At 56.7% G+C, this 27,868-nt stretch overlaps 2 protein-coding genes and 1 long non-coding RNA gene across 9 annotated transcripts in view; 2 read left to right on the forward strand and 1 right to left on the reverse strand.

Annotated features, from left to right (window-relative positions):
* TCF3 (transcription factor 3) overlaps positions 1 to 17,661 on the forward strand; it is a 38,857-nt gene extending 21,196 nt beyond the window's left edge. Inside the window, exons 6-19 of one of the 7 annotated variants that reach the window (XM_063110588.1) lie at positions 1,735 to 1,802; positions 3,196 to 3,328; positions 4,103 to 4,152; positions 5,486 to 5,588; positions 5,671 to 5,834; positions 5,920 to 6,052; positions 6,421 to 6,479; positions 6,579 to 6,657; positions 7,729 to 7,802; positions 8,142 to 8,297; positions 8,377 to 8,500; positions 12,078 to 12,213; positions 12,338 to 12,573; positions 15,103 to 17,661. In XM_063110588.1, the coding sequence (XP_062966658.1) occupies positions 1,735 to 1,802; positions 3,196 to 3,328; positions 4,103 to 4,152; positions 5,486 to 5,588; positions 5,671 to 5,834; positions 5,920 to 6,052; positions 6,421 to 6,479; positions 6,579 to 6,657; positions 7,729 to 7,802; positions 8,142 to 8,297; positions 8,377 to 8,500; positions 12,078 to 12,213; positions 12,338 to 12,573; positions 15,103 to 15,245 (1,658 nt within the window). In that variant the 3' untranslated portion in view covers positions 15,246 to 17,661. Of the gene's footprint in view, positions 1 to 1,734; positions 1,803 to 3,195; positions 3,329 to 4,102; positions 4,153 to 5,485; positions 5,589 to 5,670; positions 5,835 to 5,919; positions 6,053 to 6,420; positions 6,480 to 6,578; positions 6,658 to 7,728; positions 7,803 to 8,138; positions 8,298 to 8,376; positions 8,501 to 12,077; positions 12,214 to 12,337; positions 12,574 to 14,507; positions 14,735 to 15,102 lie in introns of those variants that run through there. The other 6 variants (XM_063110594.1, XM_063110592.1, XM_063110587.1 and 3 more) reach the window with 6 other exon arrangements.
* Positions 17,662 to 19,805: 2,144 nt separating this feature from the next.
* Positions 19,806 to 22,081, reverse strand: LOC134389201 (uncharacterized). The gene is made up of 3 exons (XR_010024687.1): positions 21,657 to 22,081; positions 20,648 to 20,923; positions 19,806 to 20,506 (listed from the first exon to the last, which is right to left on the reverse strand). It is a non-coding gene; the product is annotated as an uncharacterized LOC134389201 (long non-coding RNA).
* Positions 22,082 to 22,237: 156 nt separating this feature from the next.
* On the forward strand, positions 22,238 to 25,484 carry LOC134388755 (cytochrome b-c1 complex subunit 10). Its single transcript, XM_063112049.1, has 3 exons — positions 22,238 to 22,386; positions 24,687 to 24,836; positions 25,165 to 25,484. Exons 1-2 carry the CDS (start codon positions 22,337 to 22,339, stop codon positions 24,805 to 24,807), a joined length of 171 nt encoding a protein of 56 aa, XP_062968119.1. The 5' UTR covers positions 22,238 to 22,336; the 3' UTR covers positions 24,808 to 24,836; positions 25,165 to 25,484.
* The last annotated feature ends 2,384 nt before the right edge of the window (positions 25,485 to 27,868 follow it).

Below are 27,868 nucleotides of genomic sequence, written 5' to 3' on the forward strand. Positions count from 1 at the left end.
CGCATGGTACCCAGTCGGTGCTGATCCTTGTGATATCCCAGCCCCCCCCTGCAGGTGAGCACCCGGAGGCTCGGCAGGAAGTGACCATCCCACGGTCTGTGACTGCTCGGGGCCTGACCAAGGCTCCATCCTCCAGGGACCATCTGGTCTGCATGGTAGTCCCATGTGCTATTTTTCCCACCAGGTGACCCCTGCAGGCTCCCTGCTGAGCCTCACCACCCTCCCCTCCCCACAGGTGTGGTAGGAGTTTTGTGCCCATTTCCCAGCTGAGGAAGGTGAGGCCCAGCCTCACCCTGTAGCCTGCTGCGGCCTCTGCGCCGTGGGAGGTTGGGTTCCCTCTGGCTGTCCTTCTTCCTAGTCTTCACACTTCCTGTGGCCCGGGGGCGGCCAGGGCAGTTCCCATGGCTGGGCCTATTCAGCGGTGCCCAGGGCTCAGCTGTGGCCCTGTCCCAGTCCCCCACACGCTCCTGAAGGTGGGGCCTGGCCTGCGGCTGAGGAGCTGGGAGAGGGCAGGTGGGGGTCCCAAGGGGCTAGCAGCGAGGAGCAGCCTTTCACCAGCTCCGGGACCTCCAGCCTCCCCCAGCCCCCGTTTCCTCACCCATGGATTGGGGCTGGCGGCCACTATTGTGGCATGTGGCCTGGGGGCACCTAGTGTGACGGGGTAAGCGTGGCCTCTCTCCTCCCCACCTCCCTCAGGCTTACTGTGATGAGGAAACGAGGGAGGAACACCAGACCCCCGCAGTATTTGCTCCTGGAGTCTCCCTGAAATTGTATTTTTAAAATAAAGTGGGAAATTTTCCCTCTCGTTTGAGAGTAATTCCAGTTACTTGATGGAGCGTGGCTTTTCACCATTCCCCTTTGGTCACATTTGGCACCCAGTCTGAGCCAAAAGGGGACTTAAATGGCTCAGGCCCTGAGTAAGTAATCAGGGATCCTGCTTCAGGCAAGGCTGGATCCAGGGGCCCATGCAGCAGCAGGAGTCCTCTGCACAGCCCCAGGCCTCCCTGTTCATTCTCATTAGGTGTGAATTGACGTCCCCAGGGAGGTACTCACCGGCAAAGTGGGAGTCACGTGCTTGTTGGTGAACTAACCACTGGCAGGAAGGCTGGGCTGCCCTGTTGTCCCAGCTGAGTGCTAGGAGTGGAACCTCTGTCATGGGGAGCTCAGAGAACCTCGGAGAGTCACGGGGCCTGGGTACTGAACCTGGCTGTCGCGTGTGCACAAGACCACAGGCTCCGCATGGGTATCCCACGAGGGACCCCCATGCCTGTCTCCTGGAACAGATGAATGCGGATGAGTCCCGTGCCCCAGGAAGTCAGAACCTCACAACTGTGAGCAGGGAAACTGAGGCTCTGGAAGGACAGGGCCCATCAAGCTTAGGCATAGGCAGCAAGAGGCTGAGGCTGGACTGAGCTTGGCGTAGTCTCACCACCATGGCAGGGGTGCATGTGGGGCCCTGGCAGGGCAGGCTCCAGCCTGTTGGAGTTTGCAGAATGCTGAGTACAAGTTGGCCCCACAATCATCCGGGGACCTGTTCGTGTCCCCAAGCCCAGGCAAACCAGGAGACTGGCCCAGAGAAAGCCAGTGTCCCATCATGGTTCTCTCAGTCATACAGCCCTACCGAGTTCCTGCTGTCTACAGACATGTGCCAGGCACTGCATTGACCCCAACAGACCCTGAAGATGCTCCTTGGGGTCAGCTCCCAAGTGACTTTCCTTTCTTCCTTTCCTCCAGGCAAGGGTGGCGAGCGGAGTGCCTACTCCACCTTCGGGAGAGACGCGGGTGTTGGTGGCTTGACTCAGGTGAGGTGCCCCGTCAGCACCTAGCAGTGCGCGGGGCGGGCGCAGGCAGGATCCACTCGCTCAGGGTGACCAGGGGCTGCAGACTAGGCTGGGCTCCCTGCCTCTCACCCCCAACCCTCGCATGTGTGTGTGTGTGACGTGACGTGATGTGACAATTTCCTTTCTGATCTGTGGAAACTTTCCTAGCCGTGTTCTCTCTAGTGGCAGCTAAGATAGGCCCCAGCCCTGTCTGTGCTGGCCGAGTGTGGATGGGGAGGAGGAGGAGGTGGGCAGGGCCAGGGGAGGCCACAGCCCTTGTCCCATGGCTCCCCTACTTGGGGTCTAGGTCTGGGGGGGACACCATGTGCAGCTGGAGGAGGGGCTCAGAGATGCCTGCTCACCCCTAAGTGGCAGACACAGAAACTGAGGCCGACTTAGCAGCCCTTCACAGGTGGGGACCACCCAGGGAGCCCATGTGAAATTCTCATCCACACTGACCCCAATTTGTGAGGATGACAGGAACAGTGACTAGCCTTAGGGGTCCCTGTGTGACCACCTGTCCTGGTCACCCTTCAGGTCCTCTTCTTCCCCGAGGATTTGATTCTTGTCCCCACCTGTGACTCCCGAATGTCACGGCAGAGCCCAGCCTTTGTTCCAGGCCGGCTGCTGCAATCATTAAGCACCAGCTGGGTACTAGGCCCTGAGCCAAGGTACCCCAGCCAACCCCGACAGTCCCTCCTACGCACCAGGAACAGCTGACATAAACGGGCCCCCGTAAAGAAGGCAAAGACACGGTGCAGCGGGGCCACTGGCAGGAGAAGCAGAGCTGGACAGGACTAGGTCTTGAGCCCTGGTCTCTGGTGGCGCCAGGGTAGCCACACAGTGGGTTCAGGCTGGCAGGCCGGATTGTACAGCAAAGACCATGCAGAGACATTGCGTGACTCGGTGCTGGGAGCTGAGGGTGGCCCTTGCTCCCCAGGGAGGAAAGCCCATTACAGACGCACACATGTACATATGCTAAATTTAACCGTGAAGTTTTTTTTTTAAAAAGGGTAAAACAACTGGGTCTCACTGCCGCTGGTTGCAGTTTTGCACGTTTAGCTTCCTGGAATCCAGGCTGCATTCTCAGACTTACTGGCAACAGTTTCTGTTTCTCAGTCTTCTTTATGTACATAGCAGGGCGGCTTGCAGTCCATAGTGCTGCAGGTCAGAGAAGCAGGGCAGGTGTTGCGAAATGGACATCCAGAGCAGGTGGAAGGGGACACCCCCCAACTGCAGCAGCCTGAGGGCACAGTCACCCTCAGATGGGTCCCTGGGGCTGGCCTTTGCAATTGGTTTTTTTAAAAAAACTGGAATTGGTCTGGGGGTGGACGGCCACCCAGGGCCTCCTGATGACCTGCCTCCCACCCCCCAGGCTGGCTTCCTGCCGGGCGAGCTGGCCCTCGGCAGCCCTGGGCCGCTATCCCCTCCAGGCATCAAGGGTGGCTCCCAGTACTACAGCTCCTACCCTGGCAACCCTCGGCGCAGGGCCGCGGACGGCAGCCTGGGTGAGTGGGATCCACCCAGGGAGGTTGCAAGAGGGACACGGCTTGTTTTCCTGTTAGCTAAGGGGACAGGAAGGGGATCGGCAGCCTTTCTGGGGCCTGGCTGGACACTGGGAGCTTGGGCTGGACAGTGACCTAAGAAAGAAGCAGGCACGGTCAGTTCTTGTTCGCAGTCGTTTTGGTCCATGAAGTCAGTGCCAGTGCTGAGCCATTGCTCCTGGGAGAAACCCAGGGTTAGGTTCCTGTGAGCCTCCGGTCACGACAGCATCATCAGCCCATGGATGCCCATTGTCATTTCACATGGCTGTTTAGAGACACCTTAGTTCACGTCTATCATTGATCCATTCACGCTGAGCTCATGGCCAGCGGCACTGTCGCTCGCGCCTGAATGCAGCTTCCCTGATATACGCCTTTCCTCTGGGAGGCTCAGCACTGTGCAAAATCTCCAACATAATGCACAAAAATGTGGAGGATCGTGGCTCTCAGTAGACTGACGAAAGGAACCTTGTTTAACAGTGAGAACAAACCAAGGCGGCAGAGCGCAGCTGCGGCCCCAACCCCTGCATAGTATTTTTGCGTCTTAGAATCCTTGTAGGTGGACTTGGAGTTTTTAGTGGTTTTATTATATGGGAAATGCAAGGGTCTTTTCTCCAGACTGTAGCACAGAGGCTGTTCTAATGACCACCCTGCCCCTGTCCCCAGGGGGGTGGCAGGCTGGCTCTGTCCTGGGCAGGTGGGGCCCGCTGGAGGGTGCCGCTCTCTCTTTGCTCCCAACAGACACGCAGCCCAAGAAGGTACGAAAGGTGCCACCGGGTCTCCCGTCCTCGGTGAGTTGTGGGATGGAGCAGGGTGCCCCACGGGCCGCGCACCTCTCATGTCTCCGAGGCTCAGGGGGCCCTCCCCACCAGAGACCGCAGCACATTGGTGGGGGTGCCGGGCCGCATGTGGGCTCATGTGACCCACTGCGTGTGGGTGGACCCCTTGTGGGTGCTAAGCCAGTAGGTGCCCCAAGGCCCCAGCTCTGACCAGAGGCCACCTCCAGGACACGTCAGGGAAGTTCTTCCTGAGGTCCAGCCATGATCTCTCTTGCTTCAAGAGAAAGTTGAGTCCTGTGGCAGGGGGGTCCTGTGAGAGCGCAGAAAGGAGCTGCCCTCTGGGCCGGTTCAGAGGGGCCCATCCCTGCCACTCTGTGGTTGGCAGGATGCCAGACCCAGCAGATGGTGCTGGGCCATCAGCGGCTCGCAGCACCACACTCCTGCTATTTAATCACGTTGGAAGAAAAGGCAGTTTGCTGGATTCCCTGGCTCAGCCACCGCCCCCTCTGCCTGGCTTCCTGCACTGGGCCCACAGGCTGGCCACGCACCCCTCCCCTGGGCTGCCCCAGCTCACACAGGTCCAGGTTTGGGGTAGCTGGAAGGCGCAGTCAGACTCACTCTGCTCTAAGGCTCTACTCTGCACCTCTCCCTGCTCCTTCAGGGCCCGTCTTCCCCTGCCCCTACCTCCCACTGCAATTTCCTGCAGCACCAGAGCCGAGCGCCCTCCAGTGCTAGGGCAGACGGACCCCTGGACCCCAAGGCTTCCTGTTGAGCCTGGCCTCGTGGTTCCAAGCAGCGCTGGCTGTTCAGAGTGGGCACTGCTCATAGAACCTCTGTGCCGTGCTGCTTGGGGGCAGCCAGTATTGCATGTCACTGTAGGGCCCTGACTCTGGGGTCCCAGGGGCTTGTGTGGTCCAACCTGGGCCCTGGGAAGGTTCCAGCACTGATCACAGATGGAGAACATGGAAGAAGGAAGGGCTGGCAGCATTGGAGCTGGGGCTTTGGAGGGCCAATAGGAATTTGCGTGATTAAGGAGGGAAAAAGCCTTCTGGGCAGAGGCCAGTTTCAAAGGCCTCTGGCGCAAGAGACTAGAACTTTGGGAAACGGGGGGAATCAGGAGGTAGGGGTCAGAAAAGGAGCTGTAGAGAGAGATGGGGGCTCTCAGAAGCCCACACTGCAGGCTGAGGGTCTGGCAGTTATCCAAAGCGAGAGTGGTTCTAGAGGAAAGGGTTTGGAGCAGGACAGGGAAACGGGGTGGTGGGTGGTCGGTCTTCCAGGAGTGGGGACAGGACTGGGAAGGGGCAGTCGAGGGATTGAGGAGATTGACTGGTCTGCCTACCCACAGGTGTACCCACCCAGCTCAGGTGACGACTATGGCAGGGAAACTGCTGCCTACCCATCTGCCAAGACCCCCAGCAGCACCTACCCCACCCCCTTCTACATGGCAGGTATGTAGGGTCCTGTCTGGGACAGCTGGGACAGGGTCCGGGGACCACCATCTGCCTCCGCCTCACTGTTCTCTCTCCGTAGACGGCAGCCTGCACCCCTCAGCCGAGCTCTGGAGTCCCCCAAGCCAGGCAGGCTTCGGGCCCATGCTGGGTGGGAGCTCATCCCCCCTGCCCCTCCCTGCAGGTGGTGGCAGCTCTGTGGGCAGCAGCAGTGGGGGCGCCTTTGGTGGCCTGCACGAGCGCATGGTAGGGTCAGGGGCCGGGCCGGGTGGGCAGGCAGGCGGTAGCCCTATCTCACTTTCCTCCACCATCTCCACCGCCTCCACCACAGGGCTACCAGCTGCAGGGAGCCGAGGTGAATGGTGTGCTCCCAGCTGTGTCCAGCTTCTCCTCGGCCCCTGGGGCTGCCTACAGCAGCGTCTCCAGCCACACGCCACCTGTCAGCGGGGCTGACAGCCTCCTGGGTATGGCCACCCCTGGGTATGGTCAGGGATGGAGCCCCCTGACCTCGGTGGGTGCAGCAGTGTTTTTCTGGGAGTACTGGAGCCTGGTCTTTATTGTTACTAATGTCGCCTACCCTGTGTCAGGCCCACCCTGTGCAATGGGTGTAGGAGTGTGTAAAATCAGCTCTTTGAGGAGCTGGGGAAACTTGAGGCTCAGAGGGGTCTTGCTCACGCAGGATCCTGCCTGTCCCCAGAGCCTCCACCCTATGGGGCAGGCATCCAGGTGTAGGGCAGAGACCCAGCCGAGACCAGGGCTGCCCTGCCCAGCGCCGGACTTAGGTATCAGGGAGGCAGCCCTGAGGTTGGGCCTCACCTCGCTTCTCACACAGGCTCTCGCGGGACCACAGCCGGCAGCTCCGGGGATGCCCTCGGGAAGGCACTGGCCTCGGTGAGGCATGGGGTATTGGGGATGGCTGGGGTGGCCGGGCTAGTGGCACCAAGAGGCTGTCTGTTGACTGCACCGTCTCTCTCTTCATCTCTGTTGCAGATCTACTCCCCAGATCACTCAAGCAATAACTTCTCCTCCAGCCCCTCGACTCCCGTGGGCTCCCCACAGGGTCTGGCAGGTCTGGCAGGGTGCTGAGGGTGGGGGAGGCTAGGTCTAGTGCCTGCGTTCCTGCTCAGGCAGGCAAGTGGGGAAGGATCAGGTCATTCCAGTGGGTCCTTGGCATCATGGGTCAGGCAGTGAGACAGTGGGGCGAGATCCCTCACAAGCTCATGCACCCTTGGGCAATCCAGGGAGGTTCCTTGAAGGTGGCATCCAAGCTAGTCCTCCAGAGCCACAGTACACAACCAAGCAGTGAGAGCGGGCTGGGAGGTGGCATCCAGGTTAGATCACAGCACAGACAAAAGGTAGCAGGCAGGACTTGGTAGTTCACCCTGCATGAAGTTGAGGGGACACTGGCACGTCACAGCAGCTCCCAGTCACATGGGAGCCAGTTGGGGCGGAGCCCAGGGCCCTAGAGCCAGGGAGGAGGGCTGAGGCTCTGGCCTGGAGTCTGGAAAGGACACAGGTTGTCATCTGTTGACCTGACAGATATTAATTAGGTGCCAGCTGCGTACCCCGTGCTTGGCTCTGGCAAGGGGCAGATCCTCCCGTCCCTGGTGGGATGCTCCTGGGCATCAGCTGGGCATGAGGGGCAGTGAGAGCAGAGGTTCTGAAAGTCCTGACAGTTGTGTTAAAAATACTCCCGAGTCCTCCTCTCTGTCCTGTGGAAGCCTCAGGAACTCTCATTTTGCCTGTTCGGTCCCCTTGGAGTTAGTCATTTCCTCGCCTGCTGCTGGACCTGAGTGGGTTGGCCAGGGTGGGGCAAGACAGGGGGAGCCACTGTCTAGGGTACCTTCTGTGTGCCTCTGAGCTGCCTTCTCTCAGGGGGTTGGGTTTTGTACATGGAGAAACCAAAGCTCCCCCAGCCCAGTGAGAGGTGGGATTTGAACTCAAAGCCGTGCCCAGCCTTTGCGAGTGGCAGGCACCCCCATGTGGCCACTTTGGGCATCACAGGCCCTACCCAGCCAGCCTTACGGGCCATTCAGATTCTTTCCTCCATAGCGACCTGGCAGGGATGCAGAGCCAGGGTCAGACTGAGTCCACTCCCTGCCTGTCTTTCCCCCATTCATGCACCTCCTGCCCCTTCCAGGGACGTCACAGTGGCCCCGAGCAGGAGCCCCTGGTGCCTTATCACCCAGCTACGATGGGGGTCTCCACAGCCTGGTGAGCTTTCCTGCCCCACTGCAAACTCCACCTTCCCCAGCTAGGGTGGGGGTTGCTTGGCCTGTGTCCCCCGAGTGACCAGCAGACCATGCAGAAGGGCAGATGCCCCCAGAGAAGAAGAAACTTTAGTTTTTTTTGGAATAACACCCAAAGCTGTCGCTGTGGCCCTGCAGTGGGCAGAGGCACACATTTAGAGCTGGTCCAAAACACTGGATTTCTTGGGGAAGGAGCGAAATGGGACCATCTGACGCTTATGTGCCAGAGTGGCTGTAGTTGGGGTGGGACGGGGGCCCAGTGGCCCAGGCCCCTCAGCTCCTCTGCCCTGCCCCTCTGCAGCAGAACAAGATGGAAGACCACCTGGACGAAGCCATCCATGTGCTCCGCAGCCACGCCGTGGGCTCAGCAGGCGACATGCACGGGCTGCTGTCCAGCCACGGGGCACTGGTCTCAGGCTTCACGGGCCCCCTGCCGCTGAGCGGGCGGCACACCGGCCTGGTGAGCACCAGGGCAGGGCAGGGCAGGGTAGGGCAGGGACCCCAGCCCAGCACTGACATGCCACCTCCCCTGTCCGCAGGTAGGAGGCGGCCACGCGGAGGATGGTCTCGCGGGCAGTGCCAGCCTCATGCACTCACACGCGGCCCTCCCCAGCCAGCCCAGTGCCCTCCCCGAGCTCTCGCGGCCGCCTGACTCCTACAGCGGTAAGTCCCTCTGGGGCCTGGCAGGATCCGCCGAGCTGTGGGGTCCCTTGTTCCCCAGTTCCCGCTGCAGGGCCCAGTGGCAATCGTCACTCCCCTCTGAGCCACTTACCTTCTCTGGAAAATGGGGGACAGCAGAGTCTCTTGTCACCAAGGGACCAGTAACTGCCCGCTGGCCAAGAACCCGCTCCCTGCCAGGCACAGGGCTGTGACTTGGCCTCCATGCCATCCGCCAAACCTTCGCAGCAGCCTGTGGGCTCAGGACTGTCTGACCCCATTTCCAGCAGGGGAAACTGAGGTGCTGTGGGAGTCAGGGGATACCCCAGGGACATACAGTGTCACCCAGTCTATCTGCTGTCATTCACTCCTACAGGGGTTGGGACCCGGGACAGGGCACCCAGGATCCCAGCAGGGCAGCTCCTTTATCATGTGGGGAGGGAAGGGGTCCCCCCACTTCTCGGGTGGCATCTTGGGGTGGGTGCAGTCTACCTTGTGGACACCCAGGGACACAGGATACCCCAGTCAGCATCTTTGGGAGGGAAGGCGGGGCCAGTGGTCAATGGCATTGGCCTCCAAGCATCTGGTGCTGATGGCTTCGAGGCCACCACCTCTTTACGCACGCGTTCAACAGGCACCATTGACTGACCTCCCATGACAGGCATGTGTGTGGTGTCCACTGTGACCCTGGTGCTGTTGCAGGTACTGGGCACAGGGAAGGAAACATACGAAGCCTCTCTGGGCAGGAGGTGGTGAGCTTGCTGCAGGACCAGTGCCAGGGCAAGGATGGGGGGGAGGGTTGCGGGGGGGGGGGTTGTACAGTTTTAAAGACGGTGGTCTGGGAGGCAAGAAAGTGATGGTTGAGCAGAGCCTGGGAGGAGGAGAAAACAGGCAGGTGCCTGGGCGAAGAGTGATCTGAGCAGTGGGCACAGACTGTGCAAAGGTCCTGGGGCAGGACCAAGTCTGGCATGTTGGAAGAACAGCGAGGAGGCCTGTGTGGCTGGAGCAGAGTGAGGGGGGGAGAGAGGGGGGAGGAGAGGGCAGGTAGTGAACAGGGCAGGTCATGCAGGGTCCTGTGGCCATGGGGAGGACTTGGGCTTCTACCCTGAGGGAGGTGGGAGCCATGGAGAACTGTTGGCAGAGGACAGATGTGTCTGACTCAGTAATCACAGGCGCCCTCTGGTGGCTGCAGGGAGAACAGACCGTGGTGGCAACGGTGCTGATCCGGGAGGGATGCTGGGGTCCAGCCCAGGTGGGGCTGCAGAGGGGTGAGACGTGGGTGGGTTCTGGGTGTTCTGAAGGTGGAGCCCACAGGATATGCAGATGGACAGGATGTAGGGTGGGAGGGGAATCAGGACAGCCCTCGGATTTCTGGCCAGAGCAGCTCATAACAGTGGGGCTGGGTACTTGCATAAGGAAGGGGATGGGAGGAACAGGTTTGGGGGCAAATCTGGACATGGGTCTTGGGGTAGTTGGGGGTTTCATTTTGTTTTGGCGGTTGGGCAGTACGAGGATCCAAACTCGTAACCTTGGTGTTATAAGCTCTAACCAGCCAAGTTAATGAGCCAGCCCTTGGGATTGTTAAACGTCTGAGATATGAGATGCTGAGAAGGTGGGATCACTGAGATCCAGGTCCCAACCCCTGGCCTCAACAGCCAGTCTGACTTTTCCAGTCAATACTTCTTGAGTTTCTTGATTTACCACTTCAGGCCAGAAGTTCTGCCCCAGGGGACAGTAGACAGCATCTGCGGACATCTGTGGTTGTCACAACTGGGGGGTGCTCCTGGCATGGAGTGGGTGCAGCAGGGACACTGCTCGGCACTTGCAGTGTCCAGGACGCCCCACCACAGAGAAGGATCTGGCCCCAGTGTCCACAGTGCCGAGGGGGAAGGGACCATGACTGTAGTCTTTATTCCCTTCTTTTCCTTAAAGTTTTTTTTGCGGGGGGGGGGATTGGGCGAGGTGGCTGGTCTGTTCGGGGGTCTGAACTCCTGATGTTGGTGTTACAAGACTACACTCTAACCTGCCAAGCAAACTGGTCAATGCCTTGAGATTTGTCTGTTTCTCACAGTTGGCATTTTGCCGACTGCGTGTCTGAGTTAACTGAAGTGAGCCTGACCATGTCCCTTTAAGCCATCTGGCTTGCATGTGGAGTGCCTGAGCTTTCTAAGGATGACATCCTGCTGGCATGGTCTTTTGCATCTTGGTTTGCTTGCAGTGTGGGCGGCCCTGGCCCTGACGTGGGGTGTTAGGTTGGTTCTCACTCAGTGCTTTTGTGCCTCCTGAATGTTCTCGTGCATGTCTCCCAGTGCACTTGTACGAGAGTGTGACATCACGTTCTGGAATTTCTCGGTATATGTGCGTCTCCCTTTTCAAAGGAATGCCTGGTGGTTTTCTAGAGTGGCTGTACCACCTCGCCCTCCCATGAGTGGTATTTCGAGTTGAGTCCTCTCAAGTTTACCAGCTTAATGGGTGTGAAAAGGTAGCTCTTCTTTGTTTTCAGTGGCATTTCCTCAACCTTTTGTTGTGAGGAAGTGGATTTCCACGTGTGGTTTTTTTGTCTCTGAAATGCCTGGTCGTACGCTTTGCCCATTTTTCTGTTGAGCTACCTGTCCTTGTCTTGCTGATCGGTAGGGGCTGAGCTACCTGTCCTTGTCTTGTTGATCGGTAGGGGCTGAGCTACCTGTCCTTGTCTTGCTGATCGGTAGGGGCTGAGCTACCTGTCCTTGTCTTGCTGATCGGTAGGGGCTGAGCTACCTGTCCTTGTCTTGTTGATCGGTAGGGGCTGAGCTACCTGTCCTTGTCTTGCTGATCGGTAGGGGCTGAGCTACCTGTCCTTGTCTTGCTGATCGGTAGGGGCTGAGCTACCTGTCCTTGTCTTGCTGATTGGTAGGGGCTCGTTATCAGTTCTTTGTTACATATCTTTGTCGGTGGCAAGTACCTTCTTTTTTCTTTGATGGCTGGCCAGTAACAGGGATGGAACCCTGGACCTTGGTACTATCAGCACCACAGTCTAACCAGCCAAACAACTGGCCAGCTCCTGTGGCAAGTATTTTCTGTGCTGTGGCCGACCTTTTTATTTTGGTGGTGGTATCTTCTGGTAATCAGAAGTTCTCAATTCTGATATAGTCACGTTTATCACTACACATTTCTTTTTGGCATCTGGCCCCATTACAAGGATCCAAACCCTTGACCTTGGTGTTATAAGGCTCTAACCTACTCAGCTAACTGGCCAGCCTCGTTTCATATTTTTAAAGAAACAACTTAAATGACTTTCTTCTCCCAATAAGAAAACACCTCTTTTAGTATTTTAAGTAGTTCCCCACTATTTTAAGAGAATTTCCATGTGTTTCTTCGAAAGGCTGTAAAGTTTTGCCTCTCACTTTTCAGTCCTCTGTCTGGAATTGGTAGCTGCATATGGCGTGAGGTAGGGATCCTGTTCTGGGGGTTGGCGTGGTGGCTTGTTTTGTTCTTGCAAACAAAGCCCAGGCTGTTCCAGGAGTGCTCACGCCCCTCCCGCGAGGAGCACAAGGGATTTGTGAGGCCTGCAGGTTGGCACTGCCCTGACCCAGGCCTGTTGCAGGACGGGGTCGAGCGGGCACTGCAGCAGGCACCGGTGACATCAAGCGGGAGGAGAAGGAGGATGAGGAAAATGCATCGGTGGCTGACAACTCGGAGGAGGAGAAGAAGGACCTGAAGGCCCCCCGGACCCGGACCAGGTGCCAGCCCCTCCTTGGCCCCCTCCCCATCCCCCCAGGATGCACACGCACGCCCCGCGCCCGTGCCGGGGCGTCTCCCCAACCTCACTGTCTCCCTCTGGCCCCCTGGCCCCCTCCCCCGTAGCCCAGACGAGGACGAGGACGACCTTCTCCCCCCAGAGCAGAAGGCCGAGCGGGAGAAGGAGCGCCGGGTGGCCAATAATGCCCGCGAGCGGCTGCGGGTCCGCGACATCAATGAGGCTTTTAAGGAGCTGGGGCGCATGTGCCAGCTGCACCTCAACAGTGAGAAGCCCCAGACCAAACTGCTCATCCTGCACCAGGCCGTGTCGGTCATCCTCAACCTGGAGCGGCAGGTGCGAGGTCAGTGGGGCCGCCCCGCCCCCGCTGTCCCCTTGCTTCCTGGAGCCAGCCCTTCCCCGCACAGACTGTCCCCTCCTGACCGCCTTGCCTGGCCTCAGTGTCCCCTGCTGGACACCTTCTGGACCCCAGCAGCCCCCACCTGGCCCTTCCTCCTCAGGAAGCCCAGAGGCCGACTTGGGGGGCTCCCAGCCCCCTGAGGTGGTACGTAAACCACCCTGGATGGTTGGCCCTCAGCAGCTGCCATGTGGGGCCACTCAAGCCCATGGCCTGCTCCCTGGCTCAGTTTCCACATCTGCGAGTGGGTGTTCATCACACCGGTCCCCAGGGCTGGGTGAGAATGGAGGATGGAGAAGGACCCCACGCCCACCCCCAGATATGACTTGGCTCCGCCTCCCCCCCCACTCCTGCTGCAGCCTCTTAACTCCTTCTTCTCCTGCGTGGCCCGTTAACCCTTTCTCTCATGCAGCACTGTTGCTTGGACTGGAGCCGGAGCCCAGCCCACCCTGCCTGCTGTCCCCTGGCTCCGAGGTTTCCGCATCTGCACGGCGGTGTGCATCTCGTGCCGTGTCCCCGAGCCTGCCTCTCTGCTCTCTGCCTCTCGCGCTGTCCCCTCCATCCCAGCCCGTGCGCCTCCTCTGCTCCCCCCGGCGGCCCCTCCTCACCTCGCACTTGCTGCCCGGGCACCGAGAATGGCCGGGGCCGTGACCACAGGGCCTTTCCTCCCCCAAAGCCCCGCAGTTGGGACTTGAGGGACGAACAGAGACCCACGGGAACATGCCAGCCTCCGATTCTCACTGTCAGTTTGGTCTGCGCGCTTGTCCTGGGCTCCGGGGCCGCCACCTGGAGGGATGGGCTCAGGCCCCCGGGGCAGGCGGGACAGGTGGGTGGGGCAGTGGCAGCACCCCCCACCCAGGGGCAGGACAGGCCACCAGGGGAGTTCCGGGCCCTGGGCCAAGCCTCTGTCCGGTGGTCGACCCAGAGCAGCAGGGGCCCTAATGGTGATCAGCACCCATTCTCCCAAGGAGGAGACTGAGGCACAGAGTGAAGTCGCTTGTTCAGAGCCACGCAGCCTGGCAGGCAGGCGTCTGATCTCCCATTTCAGACTCCTGGGCATGAGGAGGGGTCTCAGCACCATCCTGGTACAGACCAGGCGCTCAGTTAACCAGAGCTGCAGCGGGGGTTGCTCACTGCTGATGACAGCAGGCTTCCTGGAGACCCGACACTGCACGTTCCATGCAGAGGGCTTGCTGAGGCCGAGGGCCTCCTCCAGGCCCAGCTCTTGGGGCAGCCAGAGGCCGCCGTCGGGGGGCCCGGTTCTGAGGGTACCCGCCAGGGTGTGGGATATCACAGGATGTGGGCTGGTTTGCTCCTCGTGGGTCCATAGTCCTGGGCTTGTGGGGGGGCCCAGCCGTAGCTTCACATTACCCAGCAAGTAGCTGCTCTGAATGGGGAAGGTCGTCATCTCCAGAGGAGTAGAGAGAAGGGCAGGGGCCTTGGGACTCCCCTGCCTTCTTGGCCCTGTCCTGGGGCGCTGGCATGAGGGAGGACCTGTAGATTCACAGACAGGGAAATCAAGGTCCTGCATCTCCTCACGTAGATGTCCTGGGAACAGTCAGGCATTTCTTCTTGGGCGTCACCATATACACAGCCTCCCTAGAGCTGGGTTCAAGGGCACACGCTCCCGCGGCCTCTTGCACACACAGAAAGGCGCACAGCTGCAGGTCTCTGCTACACTCCATGGGAGCGTAGTCCTTGTGCACACAGATGAGCCCGTTCTCACAGATGTGCACACACGCATCAGCACGTGGGCCTGCACCACTGCCCACACCCACACCCACACAGCCAGATACCCTGTCCACACCCCGGCCCTGCCCACCCATCCACCCACTGGCCCCCAGCACGTCACTAACAGAGGCCCCGATGCTGTGACCCAGCAGTACGGAGGAGGTGCTGTCCCTGGAGGAGAAAGACCTGAGGGACCGGGAGAGGCGCATGGCCAATAACGCGCGGGAGCGGGTGCGCGTGCGGGATATTAACGAGGCCTTCCGGGAGCTGGGGCGCATGTGCCAGATGCACCTCAAGTCGGACAAAGCGCAGACCAAACTTCTCATCCTGCAGCAGGCCGTGCAGGTGATCCTGGGCCTGGAGCAGCAGGTGCGAGGTAGGCTACCAGGCCAGGGCATCCCCAACGTCCGTCCTCCTGTCCCCCTGTCCATGTGCAGATGTCAGGGGCCTCTGCACAGCAGCACGCTTTGCTGGGAGACCCATGCCGGCTGGCTCTGGTCCTTCTCTGTCCACGTCTCTCTTAGTGGCTCGATTCAGGCCATGCGACGAACCTCAGGCACACCCTAATTTGGGCTCTTCTTTACGACACTCCCAGGCTCCCCACAGCCTTCCTGAGGAAGGAGATGAGCAAGAAACAGCCACACAGTCTGGTGCTCTCTCCCACCCTCCCCAACATCCCCACTGCCACCTCCCATCCTCCTGCTCCTGGGGACCCTCTCCCACAGTGCTTTCCCCTCCCCCCAGAGCGTAACCTGAACCCCAAAGCGGCCTGCTTGAAGCGGCGAGAGGAGGAGAAGGTGTCAGGCGTGGTCGGCGACCCCCAGATGGTGCTTTCTGCCGCCCACCCGGGCCTGAGTGAGGCCCACAACCCCACTGGGCACATGTGAGAGGTATGCTGCCACCGGACGAGCGACCCCGCCTCAGCCCTGCGTCCTGGGCTCAGGTGTAACCCAGAACGGCCCCACGAGGTGTCAGGTCTTTATCTGCGAACTGGGCCGGATCGTCCGCACCCCACAGCCAGCCGTCGTTGGCATCGAGCCCCAATGCCTGAGCTAACGAGGCTCTGAGGGATGGGGTCACTGGGTCCAGGAGGCCCACGGGCTCCCTGGCTGGTCCCATTCCCCAAGGCTCTGCCACCTCGACACCCTGCGACGTGCCCCGTGGATCCTGAAGCTGCATCTTGGCCCCACTGCCAGGATAGAAAGGAGCTTTTTTTGTTGTTTTTTGGTAAACAAAACCGGAAAGCAAGCAACAAAACACATGTCAGAAAAGAAAGAAAAAGATGCCTTAACTACAAAACGCAGAGGAACCGAAACATATCACCCAAGGGAGACGTTGTGCAAACCTGGCTTGTCCTTCAGAAGCCACCAGCAAATTGTGCCTAAGCAGACTCTTTTTTTTTTTTAAGGAAAGTAAAAAGAACATTAGTTACAATTTTTTTTTTTTTTTTTTTAATGTAGAAGAAAATTAGCGAGAATGACGCCTTTGGTCTTTTTTTTAAGCTTTTTTTGCATATGTTTTGTAAGCAACAATTTTTTTTTGTATAAAAGTCTCATGTCTTGCTATTTCTGCTGCTGTTTCTAGAACTGAGCATTGCATTTCATGATCAACCAGATTATTAAAAGTTGTGTTAAAAAGACCAGATGGAAACCTGAGGTCCCCCCACCCCCTCTGCTCTGGAAGCTGCTGCACAAAACCCAGGCGGGGGGCTGGCTGGGTTCTCTCTCGTGTTTTGCTTTTCAGATGGCGGGGGCGGGGGTGTTCTCTTGGTTTTGTTCTGTGTAAAGGGCTGGAGGCCTTTCCCTGGTGGGAGGCGTCCTTTGGGCCCTTTTCCATCCTCCACCCTCAGCAATCACTACCCCTCACTCCTGACCTTGCAGGGAAGGGAGGTCTTGGGAGGTCGGGATCCTCCGGGTGACACAGCCAAGGGTCCTTGTCAAGGCAGCTCTGGCCCCCAAGGCACCTGCTGTACCCCAACATCTCTCCCTGGGACCCACACATGTCTCTGAACTGGGGGACTTTGTTGGGACCAACAATCTCTGGTACAGAAACTACCCCCAAGAGCACAGTGCTGGGAGTGTCCCTGGACTACCTGTTCATTCCATTCACCTGGGGACCTGAGTTTGAGGGGACCAGAATCATCCCTGCCCCTGAATGGCCATCCTGGCAGGGACAGGCTGCTAGGGGGCTCCATCAGCCTCCGCCCACTCTGAGGAGCATCCTGACCCCAGGGCCACGCCTGCTGCCCTGGCCATGTGCACAGGGCTCAAGGTTGAGTGTGGCCAGAGCAAGGGGGAAGGGGTGGAGTCGCTGTGGCCCAGAAGGTGCCCAGCGGTTTGTCTAATCATGTCATCTGGAAGACTAAGGGTGGGCCACCTCAGGCCATCTGCTTCGTGTCCCAGTACCCAGGCCTCTTTCCAAGTCCTGCTTACTGGTCCCGTGTCCTGAGAGGGACTGACTCATCCTGGTTTGCTCAGGACTGTCCTGGGCTTAAAACTGTTAAGTTTCAACGTCCCTGGAACCCCTTCGGTCTCAAGCAAACCATGGCGATGGTCACTCTGTGGGTCGGGACTGCTGGGGGCCTGCCTTTTCCCTTCCCCCACACCTGGCATAAAGGCCTTATGGATCCCCAGGCTGGCTGCATTCACCCCACCAGCATCCCCCGTGTGTCTCTACCAAGACCCCCACCGTTGCCTGCAGGAGAGCCGGACCGCCTGACCGCCCCTCCCCAGACTGGAATTCCCCAAGGCTGAGGCCCATGGGAAGTTCAAGCGGGACCCCAAGGCCAGCTCGAGGTGCTGGCGACCCTCACCTCCGCATTCAGCAGCCCTGGGGTCTGCCCCCGGGACAGGTCAGCGGACAGAGGGAAACTGTTCTGGCCAGTGCTCCTGTCTTGGTGACTTCCTGCCCCATGTGGGTTTTGTCTCTTTTAGCAAACCTGCCTCGGTTTCCTTCTTCTTTAGCTTCTGGTCCTGCCCATAAGTCCAGATGGGCAGCCGCCAAGGAGCCTCCGAGGCCCTGCAGACTTTGGGACTGTATGATATATATAATTTAAGTTATATATAGTGAGATTAACCCAGCACAAGGAAAGAACAGCAGCCATTGGGGATGGGGAATAACCACAATTCTGGGGGGAAATTGTGCTCTGAGTGCCTAAAGATAACTGGTTTAAAAAAATTTTTTTAAAGAAAAATACTTTTTATACATGTCAACACAGCTGGCTGGATTATTTTGGATTTTTAAATGATCCTCTTTAAAGTCGATCTGGAGACCTGTCCTGTACGTAACAGCACTGTAGCAATAAATGTGACATTTTGTAACGATCTTCGGCTACCCCCGGAATCTTTCAGGTGGCTTATGAATGAGTGGGGAGAGGGGTCAGAGAGGTTTGGCCCGAGACGTTGCTGCCGTTGTCCCCGTCACGAGGGCCCAGCCTGTCTGGCGGCGCGGGGTGCTTGTCGGTGCGGATTTCTCGTTCCGGAACCACTGGTCCAAAGCTCTGCGGGGGAGGCTGGATACCTGCGCCTGTGACAAGGGCCCCGGGTGACTCAGAAGAGGGATGGGATTGGCTCCCCGGGGAAGAGGACGATCCAGGGCTCCAGGGCTCCAGACCTTTATTGCACCTGGCTTCTCCCTGGTCCCCTGCCTCCAGCCTTGGCCCACTGGGCGGCCCATGTCTGCTCAATGCTGAGCATGTCCCTCCCCCTCTGAAAGCTTCTATGGCTCCCAGCTGCCAGTGGCGTCCGCTCCACGCTCCTGAGTGGGGTATCTGCAACTTCCTCCACAACCAGAGCCCTGCACAGCACAGCATGGGCACAGCTCCCAGGGCAGACGGGGGCGCAGCAGATGCTGTGGGGGCCTGCTCATACCCACTCAGCCTCACCAATTCAGTGCTCATCAGCAACTGTGGTTTGCCCCAAGGGCTTCCTCTGGTCCCAGGAGCTGGCTCTGTCTGTGCACAGGGACACGGCTCGACTCGCCCGTCTCGGGGAAGTTAAAGGAATTTGTTTCTGGCCACTTGGGAGGGGGCAGGCCCCAGGGTGTGCCTGCTGGTGCCACAGCTGCCTTCTAGAGGGAGGGGGTGAGGCCGAGGGAGCCCCGCCTGCTCCTCAGCACCCCACTCGCCTGTGAATTCACGCCGGAAAAGAACTCTTAAAATAGCACTTTTCTCTTTCCTGTGTGACCTGTAGCTACACAATACCGCTCCCCCTTGGCACTGTGGACTCTGTGGTGGGGCGTCCTGGGCACTGCAGGTGCTGAGTAGTGTCCCTGCCTCCACCCACTCCATGCCAGGAGCACCCCCAGTCGTGACAGCCACACATGTCCTCAGACATCTCCCAGTGTCCCCTGGGGGCAGAATCACCCCAGTTGAGACCCCTTGGGTGAAGTAGCAAATGCCCCACAGGATGCCACCAGCAACAAACAGGGAGCCATGGAAGGTTTAAGAGGGGGAGTGATGACATCTAGGATACTGCAAATACCTTTTTTTAAAAAAAATTTATGTATTTTGGCAGGTGGGCTGGTACAGGACCTTGGTGTTATCAGCACCACGTTCCAACCCACTGAGCTAACCGACCAGCTCCTCTGCACACATTTAAATCCACACACTGAGTAGGGAGGGAGAGAGGAAGTGAATCCCAGAAGCTGGGGTCGCCCTGGTTTGTACTGTCTGCCCCATCAGGAGTTTATTCTAGTGTCCTGTGAGCAGGGACCAGACTCCTTCTTTCCCCAAATAATTAGCACATGGATTCACTGCTGACACTGGGGCTGGAACCTTCTCTGTGGTGGGGCCGTCCTGGACACTGCAGGTGCTGAGCAGCGTCCCTGGCCTCCACCTGCTCCATGCCAGGACCTCTCCCAGTGATGACAACCACACATCACCACACATGGCCCATTGTCCCCTGGGGGCAGAATCACCCCGAGGGTGAGACCCCTGCGCTTAGCACCACCACTCAGCAACGGCTAGTGTACAGATGTTGCTCGGTGCCGACAGAGAATCAGGCATGCCTGCCTCCGGATGGAAGAGCACATATCCCCCTGAGCAGTTACCCTGGTCCCGCCTAAGCCCCAACGAAGCTTCTTGATCCAGGACCCAATCCCCAGTTTCCAGGATGTACAGGGGGCCACAGAACAGGTTCCAAGACACCGTGAGGCCACCATTGGCATGATCCAATCGAGGAAATCCAGCTTCTTTACTGAATAAATTGCGAAGAGAAATAAAGGGGGCATTTGAGAGTTGAAAGAGACTTAGGAGATGTATCTATCCACCAAAAATTCTGGGTCTTATCTGGGGCTTGTTTCAAAGCCTAAAAAATTAAGAGTTTTTGATACAATTGGAAAATGCAAACATTGTCTGGGTATTTGATGATTTTAAACAATTATTTTTTATTTCTTATTTTTTTTATTTTGGCGCTGGCCAGTACAAGGATCCAAACCCTTGACCTTGGTGTTATAAGGCTGCGCTCCAACCTACTGAGCTAACCAGCCAGCCCAAAAAAGACTGCCCATCTTGAAATGTACAATATGATTAGCAACTGTCACTCTAGAGCACCGGAACTTATCCTTCCTACCTAACTGTATCTTTGTAACTTTGTACCAGTCTACCAAGCTTTGCCCAGGCTCCCTCTGCCCCCAGGGTTTCTTTTTGAGGTGCTGGAAATGTGCTGGAACTACATAGAGATGGTCATCACACAGCGTTGTGAATGCACTAAATGCTACTGAACTGTACAGTTTAAAATGGTTAATTGTATATTATGTGACTCCCGCGTCAACAGAAACAAACAAAAAAAGACTTCATTTTCCCCCAAGGGTAAGATAAGAATCCTACAGGGAATCCAGGAGGTCTGGGCAAAGTTCTGTCCCTCCGAACAACCCCACGTCTGCAGGAAGCTGCACGTGCCCAGCATGGCAGGACCGCAGTGGGACGACGGGGGCCGGAGGGTGGGGTGGTGTCTGCAGGTGGTCAGCGGGAGGCGGAGAGGTGAGCAGCTCCACAGGGCTGGCAGGCTGGCAGAGTACATGGCACGTGTTCACGCTTTCATCCCACAAACAGGCATCGAGCGACCCTCCTTCAGGTTACAAGTCATTTCACCTCTGCATGCCTCAGTTTCCTCATCTGTAAAATGGGACAATGCCTCCCTCTGTGGCTCTGAGAAGTGATGGAAAGAGTTAATTCAAGCCCAGGAGGCAGGCACCCGGGCTGCACTGCCTGAGTGTTTGTGACTCTTGCTTATTGTAATAATATTTTTAGGACACAGAAACCCACCCAAGTGTGAGGGAGTTCCCTCACCTTTCTTCTGTATCCACCATCTCTTCTGATCACAGAATCCTGCTTGTACTCTGGGGTATCCTACCCGCCCCCAGTTTCAGCCTGGGCCATCATGAGGGGCTGAGTCTGCCTCCTTTGCACAGCAGGCCAATGAGAATCAGCCTCAGGGTGTTTTCTGTGATTATTGGGAAAGCGGTGCCATCCTCCTACAAGGGCTCCTGGAATGTCAACCGGAGTTTCCAGATTCCACTGCTCAGTGAGTTTACCAGACTGAAGGCAACGTAGAGGAAAGAAGGCCTGAGAGATGGACAGAGAAAAATTTGTAATGATATTGCCAGACCCCTGGATCCAGCCGTGCCTGAAGCCATCCAACATGCCATAGAACTTCCTTCTTGTTTCTTAAGCTGGTTTCTGCTCTTTGCTGGTCACTAGAAACAAAAAGTGTTCTGCCTCAAAGTGCAAAGAGGCAGGCCTTCAGGAACAGCTGGATCTAGGACCTACAGCCCCCACGCCTCTATCCCCACCTCTGCTCATCTCTTCGGGCAGCTTTATTCTCTGTCTCTTTTTTGCTTTCTCTTAACAGTCTTCATGACGTTCCTTACATCCCACTTTTTAAGTTTCCACTGCAGTCTGTAAATACTGCACCTACCCTCAGTCCTTGGCCAGGGATAGGAACAGGTCAGAACCTGCAGCTCCTGGAGAACCACAGGCTTGGAAGGTGCTGAGCAGCCAATCTTAGGAGGCTGGGCAGGCTGGGCAAGCAAGGCCACGGTACTGTGTCACTTCCTTACCACCAGGCCGGCATACGATGCTGGGGCCCTAGAGACAACGCCCAGTCCCTCACTTCGGCTGTGACCTTTCTGTTCAATCTGTCAAGGTGCCTGGGGGTTGAACAGCCCAAAAGGACTTCCTGAAAGAGGAGGCAGTTGAGGAAAAGGGTTCTGCTTCCTTCTGCCCACACCAGCCTGCCCGGTGTTGGGGACGGGGGTCAGGGGGGAGGCTGGAAGTTGGGAGTTTATTGAGCACTTACGATGTACCAGGCTGTGGACGATCAGAGGAGGCAGGGACCGGAGAAAGGTGTGCGAGCAGGCCTGGAGCGGCAGTCTGTCATCAGCTCCGAGGACCCTGAGATGCTCACAGTGCAAGGAGCCAGGCCTCCCTCTGCTGCCGGAACGAGGGATAAACAACCCCCTCACTCAAACGTGCAAGATTTCCCACAGGCCTCCAAGCAACACACGCAACTCAGAATGAGCAAACGGAGGCTCGGGAGCACCGACACCTGCCAGGTCAGGTTCAAATCCCAGCCCTTCCACTCCGTGTGACTCCGGGCAAGTCCCTTCCCCATTTGGCCTCAGTTTCCTTCATTGTAAAGTCACTGGCCAAACTGTTCAGGGACATACTGAGGTGCAGGGTGCCGCGAGTCTCGGGGCCTCTCTGATGGCGGGAAGAAGAAACACAACCTGCCCCCGGATCACGTGATCACACGGCCCCGCCCCTATCGTCGCCTCTTCCGCCACCGCCCCGCCCCCTTCCGGCCCCGCCCACAACATCTGCCGTCCCTCCCCGGAAGTGACTAAATATCTTCCGGGTCTACGCTGCCGGTGTCTGGAGGCGCGAGGTCCCCCGTGCGCGTGCGCGCTGCGGCCGCGCCTGCGCAGTGCGGCCGGGCCGACGGGACGAGGTCACCCTGAGGGACTGGAGGTCGCCGCGATGCTGAGGAGCTTCCTGGGCCCGCGTTACCGGGAGCTGGTCAAGTACTGGTGAGGACGCCGCCCGACCCCGCTTCCGCCCCGGGCGGCCCCGCGCGGCCGCCGCCTCACGCTCTGGCGGCCGCGCCGGAGTGACGGATGGGGAAACTGAGGCCCAGGGAATTAAAGCGGTCTGTCCCGGGGCGCAGCAGACGGACGGGGCGATCCGAAGCCAAACCCCGGCATCCCCGGCCCTGGGGGCTGAGCTGCTCCGAGCCTCAGTTTCCCCATCCCCACCCACCGCGGAGTCCCCCGGCAGCTTTGGGCTTGACACTAAGCTTGTACAGTTATGGCTTTGTGTTTATTCTGGATTTTTAAAAATGAGGTTTAGCAAGGAGCGTAAAATCCGCAGCTGCACCTGTCCCCGGTGCCACGTGGGAGGAGGGCTTGGATTGGGGTGACCTCTGCAGGGTGTCTGGTGCCCACGCCTAGGACTTAGAAACAAGGGCTGGTGCTTCGCAGTGTGTCCTAGAGCTGTGGGGGGGGGGGGCAGTAGAGCTGGCAGGGCCGGCAGGCGGAAGTTGATGGTGGCATTTTACAGCTGGGGACCCATGGCCCATGGAATCAGTGCAGCCCCTCCCGAAGGCCGTTGGTCCATTCTCATCTGTGCGTAGTCAGAACAGTGACCACCCCTCAGCCATGCTTTCTTTACAGCAACAAGCATTTATTGAGCACTTGCCGTGTGCTAAAGACAACGATCAACAAAACCCTCGTGGGCTAACATTCTAGGGGGTGGGCAAAAAAAAGCAAACAAATGAGATGAAACGTGGTGGGGGGTGCTTTTGGAGGCCAGGAAGCGGGTCTCTAACCTAGGAGGCACTGTGGGGTGTCTCAGACTCTCTGAGCCTGTGCCTGGCAGACGTCAGGCTTATTGGGCTCTTCCTGTACTGTGCAAGTCCGCTGAGTCCCACCCAAGGGAGTGACCACCATAATGGGGCAGGTGGATGACGGTCTACCAAGCATGTTTTCCCAAGAGGGAAGGCTCCACTGATCGGAGATACACCACAAAGCTGTGGAGCTGAGAGAGGGAAGATTCCCACTCTGTTGGTGACACCTGCCCAAGAGCCAGGTTCCCATAGCAGCAGTAGTTGGTGACTCCACTGAGGCACAGAGTTGAGCTGTACAGGCCACGCAGTGGTGAGCAGTGCCTGGCCTGTGCCCAGGGGTTGTCTCTGGGGAGGTAGCTTGGGGTGGGGTGGGCATGGGTTGCTCATCCCCCTCCTCACCTCAAAGAGCAGCCCACCCCCCAAAATGTCCAGGGTCATGGTTTACTGTGATCCAGCGAGGTGGGCACTCAGGATGAGACCTGTAATAGTTATCTGCTACTGTGTAAAAAATGGCCCCCCAAACTTAGCAGGTTAAAACAACAAATGTTAATTTGTTTTCGTGGTCTGGATTCAGGCACCATGCAGCGTCTTTCAGGAGGCTGTGGTCTCATGGGAAGGTCTGTTTCCAAAGCTCACCCATGTGGTCATTGGCAGGATTCGGTTCTTCGATGGCTCCTGGCCAGAGGCTGTCCCCGTTTCTCTGCACGTGGGCCCCTACACAAGACGGCTCATGTCGCAGCAACCAGCTTCCCCCAAAGTGAGCAAGAGGGTAACTGAGGGCTCCCGTGCTGGATGCCACCGCCTTTTTATAACTTAGTCTGAGAAGTGACACCCATCGCTTCTGCTGCATTCTGCTTGTTAGAGTCCAGTCACTGGGCCCTATGAGGGTGTGAAAGCCAACAGGGGGATTGCTGGAGCCATCCTAGGCTCTGCCGGTCACAGGACATGAGCGTGGCCCTTGGGAAAACCCATGCATCCCATGCTGTGGTGGCCAAGAGCACAGACTTGGAACCCACCCTGAGCCTCCCTAGCTGTGTGCCCTTAAGTGAGTGACGCCCCCTCTCTGTTGTTCGGTCTCCTCCCTCAGTCCTGTGGTTGTTGCAGGTACCAGTGAGTTACTGTGACCTGCATACGTCACTTGTTCCTGTGTTCAAACAGGTGGTGGTAAACTTGACTTTCTATTTTAGCAGAATCTCCTTAAGCAGAGCCCCAGGACAAAAGCAGGTTGGAATGGAGTTGCTTAGACAGAGGTGAAGGTGGAGCCCTGGGACCATCCCCCCACCTCCCTTGTGCCCCTGCCCATGGTAGCCTCATGGGCAGTCCTTGGGGAGGCAGAATGGACTCTGTGTCGAGCCCAAGCCCCCTGAGGGCTGGTGGCATGGGCAGGTCATCAACCACTTTGAGCTTTGGGGTCATCTGCCGTGTGCTCAACCTGCAAGGCCCACAGCATGGGACAGGGCCTGACCGCCCACTCTCCTCTTGCAGGATCCCCACGGTGGGCACGTGGGGTGCTGTAGGCACCGTGGGGCTGGTGTGGGCCACCGACTGGCGGCTGATTCTGGACTGGGTGCCATACATCAACGGCAAGTTTAAGAAGGACAGTTAATTACACTGACCCTCTGCAGATCCCCTCTGGTAAGTTTGGGCAGGCACATTAAAGTTCTTGGCCTGGCAGCTGTGGGTGAGTGAGCCACATGACTGCTAGACAGTGGAAGACCAGTGGGTCTGGGAGACTTACCAGGATCATCGCCCTGGAGAGTCCTGCATGAGGGCGAGGCTCTGGGGTGGGCTTCCCGGGTACCTCCCGCCCATTGGAACAGAGCTGCCAGGCCAGCAGCCTTGGTTGTGTGATTGTGGGGTGGGCCCTGCCCCTCGGTGCTGGACAGGTCCCCAGGCCACTCACAGAGCCCTGCTTCATGTGGAAGGGACGTTTCTATTCACCCTGCCTTGTCCCCCGCTCCAGGTGTCTGGTGGTGCAGGATCCTCCCATATCAGTGCCTGCTGCAGCTAGAATAGCCCACGGCCTCAGGATGGACATCATGAATTCCACAGCACAACCTAAGACTTTCTATGTTTCTGGAAAGAGTTCTGATGTGTTCATGCACATAGCATTAAACCTCACTCTGAAACCTGCCTCTCCCACCCCCCACCTGCCTGGATATTGATCATGCTGGTGACTCAGGTGACCTGGGGTCCTTTCAGCTCCAAAATTTTGCAAATCTAGGAGAGTTTTCTGATGGCTGGCAGAAATTGTTAAATCACTACTTAAAACTGTTTAACAGATGTCATCTGCACAATGTATTTACTTATTGCTGCCTTGGCAAGTTACCCCACAACTTAGTGGCTTAAAACAACAAACATTCATGATTTCACAGATTCTGTGGGTCAAGGATTTAGGAATGATTTATCTGGGCATTTCTGACCCAGGATCTCTCCGAAGTTGCAGTTCACACATTGGCTGGGGCTGCTTCATCTGACGGCTTAACCAGGACTGGATGAGCCACTTTCAAGCTGGCTGTGTAACACGGCCATTGGTGTGGGGCCTCAGCTACTCGCCAGGGGTGCCCCTCCAGAGCACTGTTTGAACTGCCCACAGTGTGGCCACTGGCTTCCCCAGAGCAGGTGATCCAAAAGAGAGCAAGGAGGAGCCACCATGCTTTTATGACCTTAACCTTCCCTAAGTCCAGTCCACACGCAGAGGGAAGAGAATTAGGCTCTTTGTTTTGAAGGGAAGAATGAGTTTGTAGACATTTTAAACCATCACAGGAGGGGCACAAAAATGAACAGGTACAAAAGGGTATATTGTGCAAAGACATGCTCCCTCCCTGGTGCTCTGGCCCAGGTCTCTCCAGCTCTTGCCAGCTTGAAAATTCTGGAAACATTTAAGCATATGTAGGCATAGTTGTGAAAATAGTATTGTGTTATTCTTCCCAGGCTGCCATAATTTTTGCATGGCTTAAATAACAAACATATTCTCTTAGGAAGAAAGAAAAGTAACAAAACAAAAATAAATTTATTCTGTCACACTCCCTGAGGCTGGAAAGTCCAAGATCAAGATCTGACAGGGTGGGTTTCTTGGCGGGGCTCCCTTCTTGGCTTGCAGATGGTGGCCTCCTCACCGTATGCCCACATGGACAGCTGGAGCTCCCTGGTGTCTCCTGATAAAGACACTAATCCTGTCAGATCAGGGTCTCCCACCCTTATGACCTTTTTTAATCTTAATTACTTCCAGAGAGGCCCACCTCCAAATACAGTCATTGGGGTTTACAGGTTCCACATATGAATTTGTTGGGGGCACATTCAGTCTAGAACAGAGATATATATATATATATATATATTTAACACAGATAGTGGCATTTGCTACATATTATCGTGTGTGAACATGCCTTTTTTATTTCTTATTTTTTTCACAGCTGGCCAGTATGGAGACTTGAACCCTTGAACCTTGGTCTTACAACACCACACTCTAACCAACTGAGCTGACTGGCCAGCCTTGAACATGCTTTTCTTTCCGCTTAAGGCTTGTTTTCTGGGGGTCATTCCACTTGGATACACAGCGCTTAGCTGCCTAGTATTCCATGTGGCCATACCACACTGGTGTCTTATTAACTAGCCTGGTTACCAAGGGACACTCATTTCCTGTCACTTGCTATTACAATAATATCCTTGCAGTGATGTTATTTGAGACCTATATGAGTATATCTGTCAGATAAATACCTGTTAGTGATGAATTGTGAGATAACTGAATTAGTCTTAACACTTCTTTATTTCATTTTATTTGTTGGCGGCTGGCTGGTACAGGGATCTGAACCCTTGACACTGGTGTTACAAGGCTGTGCTCTAACCAGCCGAACTAACTGGCTGGCCCTCAACATTTCTTAACATGCATCTGTAGCCCAAGCAGCAGAGGACAGCACCACAGTCCCCATCCAGCCCCACCCTGTCGCCTTCCCTGTTCTGATTCCATGTCCTGTGCTTAGCCAAGCCATATTACAGCCCAAAGCAAAAGGAAAACATGGGCCCCTACTGAAATATTTTTATATATTTTTGTAGTGGTCAGTGTTTATAGTCTTGCTTCCTTGAAAGCCAGAAAAGTAAAATTCTAATACATCCAGGTTTTGATATAGAATATTTAAGCCTAGGGCTTGCCAGTTAGTTGGTTAGAGTGTGGTGCTGATAACACCAGGGTCACAAGTATGATTCCTGTAATGGCTAGCCGTCCTTCTCCAAAAAAAAAAAAAAAAAGTATTTAAGCTTAAAATATTGTGACTTTTATTTTTCTATTTTAATTTTTATTTATTTAAAGATGACCGGTAAGGGGATCTTAACCCTTGACTTGGTGTTGTCAGCACCACGCTCTCCCAAGTGAGCTAACCGGCCATCCCTATATAGGGATCCAAACCCATGGCCTTGGTGTTATCAGCACCACACTCTCCGAAGTGAGCCACGGGCCAGCCCTTAAAATATTGTGACTTTTAATACAACTACTTTTTAATTAAAAAAAATTATAGATAAAATTTATTTCTTACAGTTTCAGAGGCTGGGAAGCCCATGGTCCAGGGAACACATCTGGTGAAGGCTTTCCTGGGAATTTTACACAAAGTCCCGTGGTGACCAAGGTATCATGTGGCAAGAGAAATGGCCTGAGCAAGAGAGAATACTTTTTC

This window comes from Cynocephalus volans, chromosome 10 (assembly GCF_027409185.1).
Source record: "Cynocephalus volans isolate mCynVol1 chromosome 10, mCynVol1.pri, whole genome shotgun sequence".
Lineage (NCBI taxonomy): Eukaryota > Metazoa > Chordata > Mammalia > Dermoptera > Cynocephalidae > Cynocephalus > Cynocephalus volans.

Excerpts from the sequence above, each read along its gene's own strand:
- LOC134388755 (XM_063112049.1), top strand. The coding sequence starts at position 22,337 with ATGCTGAGGAGCTTCCTGGGCCCGCGTTACCGGGAGCTGGTCAAGTAC. Across the intron at positions 22,387-24,686 it reads CGGGAGCTGGTCAAGTACTG|GATCCCCACGGTGGGCACGT; the intron begins GTGAGGACGCCG and ends CTCCTCTTGCAG.